Source organism: Taeniopygia guttata, chromosome 3 (assembly GCF_048771995.1).
Source record: "Taeniopygia guttata chromosome 3, bTaeGut7.mat, whole genome shotgun sequence".
NCBI classification, from domain to species: Eukaryota; Metazoa; Chordata; class Aves; order Passeriformes; family Estrildidae; genus Taeniopygia; species Taeniopygia guttata.
This window is the reverse complement of record NC_133027.1, coordinates 75,427,501-75,446,026: the sequence shown is the minus strand read 5'-3', so window position 1 is coordinate 75,446,026 and position 18,526 is coordinate 75,427,501. Positions and strand designations below refer to the sequence as shown.

Sequence of the window (18,526 nt, the reverse complement as noted above, 5' to 3'; positions counted from 1 at the left end):
ATGATGAACTGAAGGAAGAAACTGGTTTCATATAGTTTTGCAATAAAGAAAATTTGTTTAAAACAAATATGAGACAGTTGGCCTTTTCTCCCCACACAAAATAGGTATTTCAGATGTAGTTCCAGCATACAAGAAACCAATAACACAAAGATGACCAGTCCTCAGTCCTACTGTTAAATACCATCTAAAGAGGGATTAATTTTTTTCCATCAAACTTGTCTCATATTTTCTGGGAGTCTCCTTTTTTCCCTTGCAGCTCCTGCCTTGCTGCAGTGCTGGCTAACTCACATGCAGCTGCAAAGAAGAGGCAGCACCAAGATCCATATTTCCTATCCGTGGGGCATTCCAGTATCAGATGAATGTCTGCCTTGTGTTTTGCTATGGAGAAGTTGCTTAGCCAAGAGAAGCAATGGAGAAGTTTGTTTTTTTTCTTGTCCTGCTTGAGATGCAGATGATCCAGATCTCAGGGCAATGAGTTTTGCTGCTTGCCTTTTAGGCTAAAAGCCCAGCATGGTTTAATCAAGCACTGCTCTCTTTGCCCTGAAAACACACCTGTTTGGTGGGTTTTACAGGGAGAGCTGAGTAAAGTCTGCGCATCACCTTACTCTGGAAGTGTGAAAGCTGTCTGTGCTTTGCCATTCACCACAAATACTTTCTGCAGCATATCACCAAAGGCAAAAATACAGCTTTTATGATTGAAAAGTATAAGGAATGAACACTGGCTCAGGGATGAAAATGCAAAGATATTCTGTCTTATGCTAGCCTTCTACAGGAAAAAAAAAAAAGTCCCCTTTATTCAGTCTCTCCAGGTCTCAAAAGCCATTTGTATTGAAAGGGGCATTTCCTCTCCTTCAGGACCTTTGAGTAATTACTAATTCACTTGGTAAAAGGGGTGAGGGTGGCACAAGATCTCCCCAAGAACTCTTGGCACATGAACTCAAGGCAAAGTGTCCTTGTGCGAGAGTGATTTAAAGCCCACCCAAGTTCCTTCTCTTTTGTTATATGAGCCCATACTATTTTTTTAATGACATAGTATGAAACCTTGTGCCTGGTCCAGTTCAGATGTTTAAGGATGAGACCAATAATATTTTATAAAATATTAAGTGAGAATTCCTGGAAGGAGAGGAAATGTGGTATTTCTTCTCTGTGTAGAAGGTATGTACTGGGATGTTGTTATTTGCCACCAGGTCAGTTTTAGTCATAGGCTCAAGTAATCCTAGTAAATGTTTTCTGTAGGCCTGTTTGAAACTTGTAATTTTGAATATTTTTAAAGATTTTTCCTGTGGGATTTTGTTCTCTAATCTGGAACAGAAAGCCTAAATTTGGCAAGTTTTGCCAAAATTAAATGGAGAAAATTTGTTTTGGCTGCATCAAAGTACACTTTGTTAAGGGTTTTATTTTATCTCCTCTTTCTTAACTCTAATTATAGTGTACAACTATGAAATATTGTTTGAAAAGGTATACAATCAAACCAAAGAATTCTGCTGAAATGCTTAATACTGATATTTTGTCAAGCAAAATTTCCCTCAACTGTCCTGTTCCTATGGATAGACACTCTGTCAGAAACTCATCTTTTCTTTATCAGTTGCAACATAAATTCAGAAGATGGTTAATAAAAAAGCCCATCAGGAAGTTTTAAAACAGAATCCCCCTGTCTTCCAGGTTTAGGGTAAACATGCAAAGTTTTGAAGTGAAGTTTTTGTGATTGTTTACCAGCTTAGCTCTGATATGGGTAACATGAGGCAGTGGCTGGACAGTGAGAGGTTCCTTTCTCAGAAGGGAGGGTTTGGAAGGATTTGGTCAAAGGACAGGAGACAAATGTTAACATTCTCCCTAAGCTGTCCAGACCACAACTGCACTATGCTGACTTCTCACTCTAAACACTCCTTCCATTAGACTGCTTGGATGTGGTAAACACAGGGCCAGTCCAATCCGACTTGTTCTAACAAAATTTTTTGGATGAGCTTTTCAGTTATTGAATTGCAAAAAATTCTGGTTTCCAAAACAAATAACTACTATATCTAAGGCATCACTGAGGAAGCTGGGATAGTGGCTTATCATCCAACACTGAAGGCACACTCCATTTAGGAGATATGAAGCCCTGAGACAGATTCTATTTGTAAACCACACAGGATGAAGTTTAGCAGGTTACTTGTAACCCAGCCCTCCATGCTACCTGCACACAAAACAGACTGGAATTTAGAATTTTAAAAGTTCAGTAAAACTGTGCCATTTAATGTTAACATTCAGATAAAACAAACCTCTGCTTTGCCCAGGACCTGATGTGATGCAGACATACTTAATATAGCTCTGCTGATATGTTTGCCTCATAAAAATGAAAAAGCATCTGTGAGACGGCTGTCTGTCACTGAAGAAGCCTCCAGTCCCACCAGCAAGCAGGGTGTGAAGTCAAGGCAAGGTCATTTCCTAAATTAGAGCATAAGAAAAAGCCTGCTCTTGTGCTGTTATCAACATGGTTATTAAAGCTTTGCAATCAGCAAGCCTTGGTCGCACAGACAACAACAACAACAAAAAAGGCTGATTTGTTGTTTTCTCCTTTGACAAGAGAAACACAGTCCTCAAACAATTGTGAATTGCTTTTCAGCCTGGACTCCACTACTGTATAGGGATTGTTGTGAAAGATATGACTAAGTTCAGAGAGTTTCTGGGTGAAATCATGGCCCTAAAGCAGTCAATAGTAAAACCGCTGTTGACTTTAATAGGATCTCACCAGCTACATCTCAGTCCCTATATACAGCTCTAAAAATGTATGTAGCTGCTTGAGCTCTAAAAGAATACCTAACAGAAAAGGAAATCTTGTTTTTTTTCCCCTATGTTACTGAGAAACTGCCAAAAACTAAACATAAACACTACTAAGCAATGACTACAGGGAGACAGGAGGAGAGCAGATAAATATTTAAAGGATATAAACATGGAGGAAAAAGACTTATTTATAAAAATAAAAGGAAAGAAATTAATATAAATAGGAGAAGGTAAGTGGAACATAAAAAGAGGAAATGTAGGCTATGTCGGGCAAACTGGAACTGCAAGAACCCCTATGGAGCAGAGCAATGGCTTGGGATTGGAACCTCCTTACTGACATATTTTAAAACGAAACTGAAAAGGAAAAATTAAATAACTATTTAGTAAGAAACCAGCCTGCCCTGACTGCAGGGAATGAGACTGCACTTTTCACTATGTGCTACTTTACTGCAGTGGCTCCACCTCAATAAAGGACATCTTAAGAAAAATCTAGATTTTATTATTATGCACAAGTGTTTGGAAGGCTGTCTGAAACACATCATTTATAGCAGGATTAATGTCCATAGCATTATATCAGAACATTCCACCAAAGTGAAAAAAATATCAGAAACCAAAAATTCATGTTGGAAGTGAACTTGAAAACCCTCTGAATAACCACAAGCAGTTTCGTTTCCACACAATGCTTTTAATTTTGTGGTCTCAGATAGCCTTATCAAGGATCTTTGATCTCTAAGGCTGTCACCCTGTGGGTGATAGCTGTGGGTAAGGCAGAGGGGTAATGCAGCCCTCTGGGGCCACCCAGCCCTGTGACAGTCCTTCCAGTGACTGCTAGCAATCCAAACTCCACACACACACACAGTGCAAACTTTCAGGCTTCCTCAAAACTTTGCTTTGGAAGTTGCTTGCTTTGTGCTGAGAACACCATGTTAAAACAAAAATACAAACCGGTACTTCTAAATGTACACTTGCAAATATTTCATTCTTGGGATAACTTACAAGATAGTACCTAGCTGGATGACATTGACATTTTACATCACAGAGTTTATTACATCCATAATGAAACCAAATTTGAACAGATAAGCATTGACAAAACATATATAGAAGATAAATATTTAAAGGATGTCAAAATGTAGGACAAAGACTTGTTTATCAAAATAAAAGGAAAGAAAGGAATATAAATAGAAGGAGATATGTGAAACAGCAAAATAAAAGGAAATAAAGGAATATAAATAGAAGGCGATATGTGAAACAGAAAAAGAGGAAATGTAGGCTCTCTTTCAGCAGAAAAATCAATTCTGAGTTTACAGTGTTGATGAAGACAATTCCCACTCAATGGCAAATATGTCATAGCCCATGGAAAGATCTGAAAGATGACCAGGGACACGCTACAATTGTCTGAACAACTCAGGCTTTGCCTGAATTTACCAAAAGTAATCTACTGCTGCTGAGAAAATGTCAGTTAAATTAATGTACCATGGAAACCTTTTGAGTGTGCCAGTTACTATCGCATGCAGATAGAAAATGCTCTAGAGAAAATAGAAAGGAGAGGTGGTCATTGATTCTGATTGCTGGTCTCTCCTCAACCATCAAAACCTTCATCTTGCAGCAAACACAACAGCCACACTGTATCTGAAACTGACATGTGTGACCTACATGAAGAATGTGAAAACAGAGAATAATTTTGCTTCTGTAGAAACAAATCCCACATGGTAGTCTCCCACACAGTGCCATCTAAATTTTATGGAGAGCCAGCTAAGTGCTAGCACACCTCCCGGAGCAGTTATGGACAGAATGCCTGGCCAGCTGTTTGGTGAATGTTTACAAGTGATCCAGCTGCAGAGCTGTGAGGAAAACCATCACCAGGGCAGCTGACCACTCCTCTGCTGTCACTCTGACTTTAAATGTCATCAAGCAACAGTGTTGACCTCACTGTTAATCTGTCCTCATGCTTGAAAGGAAATAAGGTTTTTCTGCTGTGTTATGGGAACCAATAAAAGCAGTTGGATGCAACTCCCAGATGATGCTTACGAATTTGCTTTCCAACCAACTGCAAGTGCACTGCAGTTCCAGGCAGCTGAACTTGGTTAAATAGCAATTATCCTGGCTGTTACAAATGGTGCAACTTATTCAATGAACAGAACAAACAAATGCTTGTCATATAGATAATGGATTTGTACCACAGCCAAAGACTTGCAGAGTCCATCAGGGAAGTTAAAAATCCCAGGGATATTTAGCTATTGTATTTTCAGTTTAGCTTTCCACTACAGCTGTAAATTCATTCAAAAGCTGTTGATTTTGAATACTGATTCAAAATTCAAATTTGAGTTGATTCATAGTTCTGATTATTTCAAATAATCAATGCACTATATAGAAGACACATTTCCTAAAAATTTCTTTGTTTGGAATCTTTAGCCATTAAATTTCATAATGCAACAGATTGCACTTCAATGAGGAGGGGTGTTAATAACATCTCCATTAATATCTGACTATTACTCCTCCAAAGGGCAGTGAGCACTGTGAAGAGCAAGCTGGCATAATTGGTTTAGCATTACAGACGTGGAGATTGAGCAGAGGAGCAGCAATAAGTGTCCATGAAGCAGGCTGGCAGCAGAAATGTGAGCACAGCTGAAGTCTTGTAATTCCTAAACTGAGGTACCAGCTCCCTTGCTAGACACAGCTTGCCACGAAAGAACAGACTACATGACATAACTCAAAGGAGATGAACACTAAGAGCATCCAAGCCTGTATTTGCCAAAAGAGCAGTTTTTCTCTTCCTGTAATTCGCAGCCTTGTGGTACCAACAGCAAGCTCTTGGACATCAGGCAGGATTAAAAGACTTCCAGAGGTTCATTCATGTGCTGCACAGCTGACATGATGGGCTGCCAGCAATGCTTCTCTCTTTTGGCAGTGGGTTTCTTAAAATTAGAAGCATCGCAAGCAAGCACAAAGCTTACAAAGCTCCTTTAAGGCAGTGCAAGACAAACAAGACACAAAAAATGTCAAGCCTCAAGGTTAAGACAAAAGAAAACCAGAAAAGTAGACTTTCACATTATTTCCATTTGGCTTATAGAACACCAGCTAGAAACACAGAAGAAAAAGGGCAGCAGGGAAGGTAAAACAGTCATCAGTGTTTTGTTGTCACTGGTAAAGCCCAGCTGACCTGGGAACACCCTGTCCACTGATAATGTGCTTGTTTCTTAAACTAAGCACATGGGACAAGGAGTGTGGAGGTTGACAGCTGCAGGCAATCACCCTCCAGAAATCCTCACAGCATCATGGACTCATGGATTATGCTGAGTTGGAAGGGACCCATCAGGATCATGAAGACCAACTCCTGGCCTTGCACAGGACACACCAAGAATCACACCATTTAACAAATCCAACTACCCAAAGGCTTCTAGGAACTTTCTCTGAATGGGACTCTCCAAGGGAACAAACATCTAGACAATCTGACCACTCTGCTGTCTTTGCAGAAAGACATTTCTACCAGTTTAATTACACCCCCTGAATTTTCAATAATCTTTATGGCAGAACAGGAGTACCTCTGCTCTGTCATAACAAAGCATTCACAGGGGACCTGAAAGGAAGGACATCCAGCCAGAGCAGATAATGTCACCCCTGACTTACCTAGTATATAACTAAAGCTTTTAAAATGAGTACCTAGGAAAAATGAACACTGAGGAAGGAAAGGAGCATAAAATATTCTCAGCCTAGAAAAGATGGAAGCTGAACATAGCAAACTTCAAAATGCAGAAGAAACCTGCAAAGAGGAAACTATTCTCGAGAGAGAGGAGGTGGATTAACAGCTTCAGCTGTGGCAAGGCAGACACTGGACAGATGCTAGGAAGCATTTTGTAACAATATAGTGCTAGAGACAGGCTAAGAATGAGTTAGGCAAACACCTGTGAGGAATGACACAAAAGAATCACTGTACCACCCTAGGTCAGGGGTGGGCCACGAGACTCCTTCAGGTGTCTTCCAGATGATGCCTCAGCAGATGTGCGAGGCACAGGGTACCCTCCCAGAGTACAACACCAGTTGGTTCACCTGGCACAGACCCAGGCAAGGACACAAGGCCTACTTCCAAAGCAGAACCACTGAGCCTCTGTGATTGTCCTGAAGTTCATCTACTCCTCCTTCCTAGGTTCTTGGTTCAGGCAGAACACTGTACATGGCCAGCAGTGGCAATCTCATTCTTTTAGCTGAAGCCTCATGTCAGTCTTCATAGATTTGTTCCAATTAAACTAAGCTTTGTGTCTCTCTTCTCTCTCTGCTTCCCAGCTAGTGATGAGGGGTGTGAGGGCTCACAAAGGCCATTGCACTTCCTGGTAAATGGATTTTTTTCTACAGATAAAATGGAATCGCATCACATTTTCAAACAGGATAAACATTTCACTTGTGGCTTCAAAGCAACTGAATCCACAGCAAAAGCAATTAACAGCAATCAGCTACTCGACGATAAAAAATATCAAATGTGATCTTTTCTGTAAAACAATAACCAATTTGGGAGTAACTGCAAATATCTGTCATTAGATACAGAATGCAATGAATACAATAGAAAGAATCATCCAGTGATATCCACAGTGAAACTCTTGATCAAGTCTATGATGGAGAGTTTGAAGAATGAGTTTGGGTCTGAAAACCTTTTAACGGTGGTACCTACAGGAGTTGCAGTTTCAATTATCTCCACTGCTGCTTATTCACCATGGCAAGTACACACATCAATTGAAACTTGAAAGAGGTAGATGGCAAATTGACAGAAAATTATAAGATGGTTTGAAAAGTTGCTTTCCACCATCAGAAAAGCCATAAGTATGATGAACTACTCATTCCTGGAAAAAAACCAAACCAAACCAAATCAAAACAAAAACAAACAAACCCCCAAACAGCTACCATTCCTTTACTGTCCAGAATAGCCAGGGATCAAATTCAGATGCAACCTGCATGAGCTGCTGAGGGTTCTTATATTTAAAAATGTCATTCTTTCTGTATTTCACTGACAGAAGAGTGACTCAACAAACATTTAGAACAAGCTTATGTAATTTGATCACAGTTAAAGAACATATACTTTCTGCCAAAGAAATCAGCAGATTTTTTCAGTGCTTTCTTCCTCTGACTTCAGATTTGAATCACCTTTGTCCTCTCTAGAGAATGTCCACATGAAAACCTGAATAATGCAATCCTCAGATACTGCTAAGGCCCATGGAACTGCTCAAAGATTAGAAGTCAAGGCCATGGGTACCTTAACATAATAAAAAGATGAAAAATTTAAGACAACTGTGCTATACCTAGTGAAAAACATAAACATGGGTGCACTCAATGTCTTCACAGCAAAGCCTGAAACTTTGGCTTAAACCTATGGGTGCACTAATAAGCAGTGTGGTTCCAATCTATGGGAAATAACAGGATGTACTGGGACCTGAGGTTGCCCCATCCTTTATGTCACACTTTGGGGCCATGACCCGAATGGCCAGGAGAGGCAGGAGGGCACTGGGTTTCATCAGGAGGGAACTCTGTCTGTGTGCTCTAAAAAGCTGTGCTTGGTACACCAAGGCACAGCAAAGGGAGATGAGTGAACAATTGTTTCAAAAGCTCAGTCAAACCCAAGCACCAATGGTGTTGGATGCTAGGACACAACAGCTTCTGCTGCTGAACTGTTCATGAAGAAAGCTGGAGATTGCTTCCGAGTCTTATCCTGTGAGCTCTTTGGGGATAATAAAATAAAGCTGTTTCAGGAAACAGCATACTAAGTGGCTGAAGCTGCTTTCCAAGTGAACATAAAACTGTGTATGGGGTTATAATTTGATATTATTGTAACAGCAGAGTTTCGCTCAAAGTGTGGACAGGAAAGGACTGGCCAATACTGCTGCATTTACCTACAGCAGAAATCAGAAGCACAGAAGTGCGTGCACCTATCTGAATCAGTCCATTTGACTGACAGGGAGAAAGACAGGGAGTTTGATTTTAATTTTTTACCAGTATTTAGGCAAAGACTTAATAATTCTACCCTGCTTTGGACAACAGGAAAAACCTCCTGTTCAGCTATGTGAGCAGCAGTTTTAATAGACTCAGAGAACCAACCAGGTTGGAAAAGACCTCTGGGATCACAGAGTCCAACCTATGACTGAACACCGCCTTGTCTGTTAGACCATGGCATTCAGTGCCACATCCAGCATTTGCCTGTGAAAAATTCTTCCTAATGTCCAGCCTAAACCTCCTCAAGACTATGTCCTCTCATCCTATCACTAGCTGCCAGGAAGAAGAGGCCAACCCCTTGCTACCTTTAAAGTGGCTGTAGAGAGTGATAGGTTCACCCCTGAACCTCTTTTTCTCCAGGCTAAACATTCCCAGCTCCCTCAGCAGCTTCTCCTAGGACTTGTGCTTCAGACCCTTCACCAGTTTTGTTGCCCCTCTCTGGACCCTATACAGAACTCAAGAGCAAGTATTTTCACAAAGTTCAATTTTCTTTGGCAGTTAGGAAAACCCCAAAAGGAACAACAGGTTTTTGCGTAACAACGAACATGCCAAATGCCACCTTGCTACAAAATAGAGAGCATTTTTAACATTCAGTGTTCAATTTTTAATGTCATAGCAGTGGGAATTTTTTTGCCTCCCAACAGGATCTTCACAAGGCACTTGGCATTGTGAAGACACTATAATTTAATCAGGACTTCATACAATGCAAACTCCCACATGGTTTGAATAAAACAGATAATAAAATCTTTAAGTGATGCGTGTTCCATTTATATTTATAGGCAAAAGTTTTCCCTTCTTATCCAAATCTGAATCCAAACACTGTACAGACCCACTAAAGAGTATTAAGTATCCAACCCAGAAGCTACAAGCTCAATGAACACTTCAGCAAATGCTATGAAAACAAACTTCCTGCAATGCTTTTTGTAGTTTTTGACCTGTCCAGTCTGCTGTATATTCCGGCTAGGACTCGCTATAATATTTACTGATACACAATGAGTTGCCTAAACACAGTTCATTTTCTTATAGTTCACAAACACATGTTATTCTCCACAGCCATTTAGAATCAGCCTAGGTGAGCCCTCTCTTCAGAAAGCAAGCCTTAGCCAAGCTGACCTTTTAGGAGAAGATGGAAGAGGTGGTCTGCAAGTAAATTTGCAAAGGCACTGTAAAAACACAGCCCAAAAGTGACCCCTAAGAACTGGTTGGTAAAGAACTTGGTTTCATTTTCAAAACTGCCAGAGGAAAGAAAGCTCTGGTTTCTCAGATGACAGCTACTAAATCAAATTTACTCCTAAACTGTGAGGAAGGTTGGCACATTCCACAGCACTTTTTGACTCCTAGCCCACACAAAACATGCACATGAATGGGCCAGGTCCAGATGGTGACCCAAGGGCATTACTGTCTGGTTCAGCACATACTCACTAGGCTGATCTTTACATTTTAGAGCCACTGGGCTATATGCAGAGAAATCAGATATTTTTGTGTTTGTGCACACAGAAGTTACTATTTCTTTCCAAGACCGAAAAATCAGCATACGGCTATTTGTGGAGAGGAGTAAATCTATGTCTCAGCTGGATCTTTAAGGGCACTTCCAGGTCCAGCAATGTTTGTGTTTTTCTGAGCTCAGAGCCCTGACATTTGGAGGGTTACAATTCCCAGACTAAAGAAGCCGTGCATAAGCAGCAGTTCCAAGGATGCAGAGCACACAACCTTTCCTCCGAACGTCAGGGCAAAGGTACCTCTGCTGTGGGGTCTGGACTGATTAATTTTTCAGAAACAGGTAATAAGATACCCAAGAAGATATAAAAAATATAGCAGAATACTTTAGGAAAAAATAATAAACAAAAGTTTAAATGGTGAACCTGGATAAGTACCAGGGCCTCTCAAACACAAGGACTGCACAAAATAGAAAAAGATGCCTTGAAAACCTCGGCACAATAGAGCAAGTTTTACCTGAGGTGAAGACTTTCCGAGTCCTGCTTTACAGGATAAAATTGTCTACAGTTTCTCATTTTGCTGACATTTTATTCCTTTCAAACCAGAGGGAAATCATTAGATTCTGTGTCTGATATGTAATCACCATATTTGTTACAGGGAAATGAAGTCACATACAGAGGAAAACTGAAGAAGCCACCTCAGTTGGTGTGCAACAAGGGAAGCCACCACTACAATTTTATCAGTGGTTTATACACAAATCCCACTTCACCTGCTAACATCTAAGTTAGTTGTTCGATTTTGGGTATAAGTGATACTTTCGATTCTACATCCCTGAGAACACCCAAGCTCTCTGCAAGTTTCTAAAGCTGCTCTCACAGCTTACTGCACCTATAACCACCACATATCAGCAAACCCCTAAACTTGCTGGCTTAAACTCAGGGGATCATAAGCTTCAAAGCACTTCAGGGGCTTTGATAAACGAGATTATCATTTCTAAATGCTATAATCACAAAAAGGTAGATTGCATTTTCAGGGTCAAACAGCTTCCAGTGCCAAGACTTACACACCCCATTGCCAACCAGATGGGCAGATGCAAACTGCATCCTCATGATCCATCACATAACCGCCGCTACATCATCGCTGCAATATTTACAAAGTTCATGAGCATTATGTTAGTCAATTATGGCTTCATGCCACTTTCTCTTAGATTGCATGTCTGTTGGAGGAACGGGTCTTTGATTTTCAAGCTCCCTTACATTCCAGCACAGCAACCTGCTGGGGATTTATGGGCATTTCATGGGTGTTTAATGAGGCTTACACTGTAGCCAATCTAAACAACTCTTGATCATGGAATTCTGAAGCACATTCAGTAAATGAGCCTGAGACACCTTGAGAGAAATACTGAATAAATCAGAACCGTCAATTTGCCCTGTCCCTCTGCTCCAGTTTTGCTGGTGAATACCAGACACACATATACACAGAATAAGCACTCCCTGGTTTATTATTTCTGGTTCCCCCAGATTTACAATGTATTCAGGATGGGCAGTAGAGACTCACTGATACATCTCTGTAAGTGTTTAAACATACAGATCAACTTTATTACCTGTCAACCTTTTAACTAAAACTGATTTTAAAGAAAAAGTAGAGTATAACAAACACTTGAAAGCAACATTTTAATACGTTTATTTCAAGAGTACTATTTAATGACATTCTGAAGGGCAAAAGTCTCACTCCTGGAAGGTATTTAAAGGCCTAAATACTTTTGTGCTCCTAGATGCCCCCAAAAGGGTTTATATTTGCAAAGGAAGCTATTAAGGTAATGTAATGTAATACATAGTATTTGACAGAGAAACAAGTTAGAGTTACACATACCTGCAGCCCTAAATCTGTTCCTAAATGTATTCTCTATCTGGCGCCTAACACACACAACATCCTTAAGCATTTTGAACAAGGTTTTCCTTAAGATAATAATTAGAATTAAATGCTCATCTAGTTTCATCAGAAAGCTTTCTGCTTTAAAATCAGATACCCACAAGCTCCTGAAAAAGGAAATGAGGCAGAAAGGAAAGAAACTTATCTTTGATGCTCTCATTTACGACAAAAAGTAACAGTGGTTTTTTCTCTTTCAAGGATTCATGCTGTTACAGGTGCTTATTCAGATATACCATCTGTTTAAAATAATCCTTCATGAGTTCAAGGTTAATTTAATTTTCACAAATATTCACATGTACAGCATGTGCCTCTGCAAACTTTTACAATCTAAACTGTAATATTCTGGAGCCTAATTTTCCTTTCACAGCAGGAGTGATCCTGCTGATTAGCAGATCTTTTTCAAGCTCAAATCTACATATGTGATAGATCTACAAAGTCTCTTTTGTATAAAAAAAACATTTTTGAACTGTAAACGCTTGAAAATTTCTGTGGTCTTGCTGTGCCATTCTTATTCTAACCTTTGCTGTTGGTGAAGTTGGGATCATGCTAACAAGGGGCAAGTACCCTGGAAAGGGGCAGGAGGAAACAGGCTCACTGGAGAAAGCACCATTTTGTACTTCTGCTTCTTCCTAAACATTACCAGCCAGCCATGGTCGCAGTCAGGCTCCCAGGGTAGGAAATCCCCCAACGACACCTACTATGGTTGTTCTTCAGAGCAAGTACCATCACTCCTGAAGGTCTTTTACTTATCCAGGTTTTATTTCTTTAGACTAATCCAGGAAAGAAATCAGCTTTGCTATCCCATCCTCCTTATTTTCTTCCTGATTTCTCTGTTTACATGCTTTGGAAATTTGTTTCACTATAGAAAATAATGGCTGTAACATTTATGGCTGTCTGGCTATTGTCAATGGAATTGGCGTGGGCAGTTCTGGATTTCTTGCTCCATGTGGTAGTTGTGCAGACTGCAGGTCAGAAAGCAAAATCATTCAGACATTTGTCTGGTACCGTGCCTTTTGTTAGCAAATACTGAACACAGTGCCAAAGTACCTGTAGTTTTGGTCCCACTGCTAGACAGGGTAATCAATACTTAAAATTGGAGTGACTTCCAGTCTTTTTGACTGTAGGTAATCAGCAATAATACAGCACACTCACCTAAAAGATGAAATTAAACTGTCAGAAATAGTATGTCTGTGGCAAAAGTTATGTGGAAGCTTACTGACAGCAATCTTCACTGTTGCTTGTCTCACTCACCCTGTCGCCAGTGGGGTTCTGTCTTTATTTTTGCACTTTGAGTTAAACAGCTGTCAATTTTAACTTATTTGTAGAAACTGGTGTGGACAAATCAGTTCCTAGCCCTGTGCTGGTTATCTTGAGATTAATAGGAAATCCAGAGCTAGCAGTCAGAGGGGTAAATAGTCTGAATGGAGAGAAATGCAATCCACCAAAATCTCAAAGTAGCCTCAATTTTTGGATCTTGTGACCCATTCTTGAGAAGACAATAAATAGCCTTTCTGTGCTATAAGGCGCCACAGAACTGCAAAGAGGTTCTTGTTCTTGACAGAAAAGAAACTTGATGGAACACATTGGGTACTTTAAAACCTAGATTTTGACATTTCCTGAAATATTGCCACAATAAAGGTCTTTTCTTTTACAGTGGAATCTAATGTTACATATTTCACCATCAAATATTAAGTAACAAGAAAGTGTTTAGGTTAAGCAACAATAAAGTGTTTAGGTTAAGTAACAATAAAGTGTTTGTGCAAAAAAACCCGTTCCCTGTGCCAAAGCTCTTCCTGCTAAATGCTCCTTAGAGTTATACAGAAAAAAAAGGAATACACAGTTTTCCCCTTTGGTAAAAAACCTCTGTATTGTCAAAAGAAACAAGAATAAGTCTCTGGTTCATCCTGATGTCTGAGGGGTTACTGAGACCTTGCTCAGACAGCATCAGAAGATGACATTCCCCAGGGGGAAGACTCTGACAGCTGAGTTCAGCCGAGTTTGGGCACTTCACGGTCCTGTTCTTGGTTGAGAAGGCAGAGAACCATTCTGTGATGTACACAGGACTGACCTATTCCTTTGCATGTCTTATGTCCAGTACTGTTTTGTTTATTTACCCTGGGCTGTTCTGCTAGAACAAACATTCTCATCTAGATCCCAAACAAAAAGATAAGCACGCCAGCATTGCCTCAAACTCCCATTTCCTTGAAAAGGCTTTCTGAGGGGAAAGGACTGTCTAAATGGCTGGTTTGTCCATTCCTATTTTAACCCATTTTAACACTCTTCTGAGTAGAAGAGGTGCTGGCTCTGCCTAACACCACCTGCAGTAGCTCTAGTTTGTGATTACTGGTAGCTTTATTCATATTTTGGTTCCCCAAAACAAGGCATGCTAAAAAAAAATCTGGATTTTTAAGTGATCAGAACTACCTGGTCACTTAATGATTATTCTTTGCATTAGGACAGAAATTTAGATAATACAGTGCATTGCACAAACCCACACTGTCCAAGACAAAGCAAAATATTTGCTCCAGACAAAAGGAATGCTCTCATCTTTACTTGCAACAAGTGTCAGGTTTTTGAGGGAAAGATCAGAACAGTGCTAAGCCAGGGAAACAAAAAGATGACTGCATCCTCCTTACTCTGTGCAGGAACAACCAGCAAGGACTTCACCTGAGACTGAACTTGCTCTCTTTGATTTTCACGCCTGGGCTTGACAACCAATTTCTTTTTTGTCTGTGGCAGGCAGCGACCCCAGAAGAGAATGATAAACTTTAAACATCAGTCCTTTGGCCCTAGCCTCCTACAGCCCATGAGCTGGGAAACAGCATGATCTAAACAGTCCCAGAAGGACTCCTCACACTTGGAAATACATTCCTATGGTTTTTCAGGCACGCAGAGAAGCACCAGCTGGGAAGGCCATTCTGCCCAGTAGGAGCTAGGTTTTACTTCAGCAATGTCCTTATTTACTTCAGCAACAGAAAGATAGTGACACTTCAAACTAATATACACCAAACAGAAGTCCTAAAAATAACACCAAGAAAATAAAGAAAGTATGCAGCTGGGAAGCTGCAAACCTCCCACACCGTATAGGTAACTATTTTTTGTTTAAGTTCTTTTTAGAATATTCACCTACAGTGAGGCAGAATTTTGGAGGATGGCAGACATATTTATGCATTCATATACTGCAAGGCAGCAACAATGTGAAAAATAGCAAGAAAAATAAATTACTACATAGCACAGAAATGGAGACTGTGGCCACTATCCCAATCCTTACCTTTTAGAGTTGCCTTCTTAAGTACCTTCATGGCATAAAGCTGCCCTGCATCAGATCCTTTTACCTTCCTGACTAGAAATACCTGTAAAAAGAAAATGTTTTGTATAGATGAGTACTGAATTTCTACTTACAAGACTTACTGCATTCGACAGGAGAATAGATACTATGGTTCAGGAAATCTAATGAAAATTACTAGCTGAAAGCATTTCATATCTATTTCACCTGCAATTGGTTGAGCTAGCTTTGGAAATTTCCTGTTTTAAGGATTTACCACCTCACAAAAAAAAATTTTCATTATTATTAACTGACCTGATATATCCAGTTAAAAATGGGTGAAATGTTAGAATCAGTGTGCACATCTCTCTTCATATTCTGACCAGCTTTACATGAGAAAAAATTATGTCTCATTTGTGTCTAGGAATGTGCAGTGTGTTAAAATTATTGCCATCAATTACATTAAAGAAAAAATCAGTTTGGTGCCATTCATGCCATAATTCATGAATAGCAACTTGCCTAAGATGTAGCTGAAGCAGAAAGTATATACAGCTGAAAATACATTGTTATTATAAAAAAAGATTTTTTCCTCTTACTGTCTCCTATGCTTCATCTTCTGAAGTGTGAAAGTTTAATCAAAATAAAATAAAATTTGTAGCTAAACTTGTACTCTTCTTATTGTACTGCATTCAAATATTTTTTAGCTGCCCCCCAGTGCATCTGAGCACTGCAGGGGTAGTGAACAACAGGATCAGTAGTTCAGTTTGGTCTTTATATGACTTTCAGTGTTTTAATAAATAAACAAGTCTTTTAGCTGGTTCCCAGAACACACTCTGTCTGCTAAGGTCAGAAGTGTGACCTCAGAAATTCTCAGAACTTCAGAAGTCAAGCAACAGTGTCTCTTCTTTTTCTATTTCAGCACTTGCCTTACTGGACAGAAGCTGAAGTCAAGCCAAATGTAGAAATAAAAATATAGTTCCACATACATACAGTCCCATATACTCATTAATATACAAATTTACAAAGGCTGGGTGAAATTATCTAACTAATGAATGTCTATTTGGATTAAAAAATCAAATTATTTTATTAATTGCCTATCCAGGAACCATGAAGCTTTGTTAACTGTCTTCACCTAAAATATAAAAAGCCAAAAAAAAAAAAAAAGAAAGAAAGAAGTATGTTTCTAGCACAAGCTGTGCAAGTAGAAAGACTCTTCCTCCTAAAAAAACCCAGCCTGTAAACAGATTAGATTTTCCCAAACCCATTTGAGGAAAGGTTTGTGGGAAGGGACAACAACTGTTATCAAGCAGGTACAGATGCTGGAAAAAAAAAAAAAAAAAAGAGAAAGCAAATTCTCAATTCTCTCTAAACAACTTCATCAGGACTCTCACATCTGACAGCACCACAGCTGCAACACTTCTACAACATGATCTGAGAGGGGTTTGGTGAGACTCTCCTTGTCAAGGTGCTTCCTGTGCATAGAGACATGCACAGGTCCTCAGCTCAGCTTGGGCACAGCCTGCTCGCTCTCAGCTCCTGCTTCCTACTCTGATGAACACACAAACACCTCCAGTGCTCACAACCATAGGAAAAAATGATGAAATATGGATGCAACTGGTACACGTAAGACTTCATGAAGTGTTTTTTGTTGTTATTAATGATAAGTTAAGTTCAGCTGCTCCAGCATTAACAGGAAAAGTCAATTCATGTAGAAGTTTACACAGGAAAGTTGGGATGTTTTTCTGTCCAGGTCAAGTAAAAGATTTAGGTTTTGTATTATGTTGAAAAGCAGGAGAAAGTCAAAAACAAGCTTTTCCAGACACTAGATTTTCAGCTGTATTATTATTTTTTTAAAATATGGGCTCTTTACCCCAAAAAACCCAAACCCTTAAGATAATGGTTTTCAGCAGCACTGCACACAAAATAGCACAGCATACTGCATCTGCAGAAATATTAGGCTGCAGTCCTAGAAATATTTTGTCTGCCCTATAATCTTGCAAAGTTTGTAATACCCACATTGCTGTAATAAGCAAAATTATCAATTTACATTACCAGCCACTAGTCAGCTGTTCACTGTTGCATGGGATAGGGCACTTGTCTGCATTCCCTCCAAAAGCAATGAGTCAAGAACACTGTGTTCTATTTCAGAGGACATCAAAATAACCACCAAACCAGAAAGGAACAGAACAAATGGCAATGCATTGTATTGCAAAATGATGTCACCTTTGTGGTTATTCTTAAATGTAATGCTAGGCATCGTTCTTGAAACCACCAAGTAAGCCTGAAGTGCTAAGCCTGAATTGACAGATTATATTAGCTGGACTATACTAGTTTGCCAGAATAGCATGCACATGTGGTTGAGCACGACCTTCAGTTTTCTAGTTTGATATGTTTGTAAGGTTATTAACACTTGAACTAGCAAAACTTCCTTAGCTGGAGCAATTAGTGCATCACCCAAAACCTGATATAAAAAGCTAAGCAAGTGCTCTGCATCTCAAGAGTGTTGGGGGAACTTCCTCTGACACCAAAGACATCTTCCATAATTATTTAGGCCTTGGGTGAACAACTTGAAAACTTAACGGTTTGCATCCCCAGAGACACTGATTTGAACCATTAGCTCAAATACCAAGGTGATGAAAATGTAGGTGGGTTGGGGACTGCATAAGAAGCACAGAGCAGACCTCTTTTCCCCATGTCTTTGCTGCTCCAGGGAGTTTACTGATGTTCTCACATAAGATATGGAAAGTGATTTGTAATTACATGCAGCTCCAGACAGGTACATTGTCTACACTCACACTCTGATGCCCAAGAAATCAGACTTCCTTTTGGGAAGTGGTTGCACATACCAGGCATTTTCCTTATAAAATGCCTAAGGCTAGAAGGCTAACTCAAACAATACTGAAAATACATCAATACAATCTAAGATAATCAGCAAACCATTTCTAAAATCTTTAGTGTCTATACATAAAAACCAACTATTCTGACTCTGTTACTTTTAGCCAAGATGTTTCTTTCCATTGTTCTTCACCTTCTTACACTGAGTCCCATAGTAAACCTAATTTTGATCTGTTTGCTTTTTCACATTCATTTAATATTTAAAACTTAAATATACTGTGCTCTGAAGAAATTCTTGAGCTCAAGACTTGGTATTGA

At 39.6% G+C, this 18,526-nt stretch overlaps 1 protein-coding gene across 3 annotated transcripts in view; it reads right to left on the bottom strand.

The window, feature by feature from the left end:
• The window catches only part of RPS6KA2 (ribosomal protein S6 kinase A2), a 285,833-nt gene that overhangs the window by 77,775 nt on the left and 189,532 nt on the right, over nt 1–18,526 (bottom strand). For all 3 annotated transcript variants that reach the window (XM_072927167.1, XM_030268399.4, XM_002188307.7), the window contains one exon: nt 15,380–15,461. In XM_072927167.1, coding sequence (XP_072783268.1) covers nt 15,380–15,461 — 82 coding nt within the window. The remainder of the gene's footprint in view (nt 1–15,379; nt 15,462–18,526) is intronic.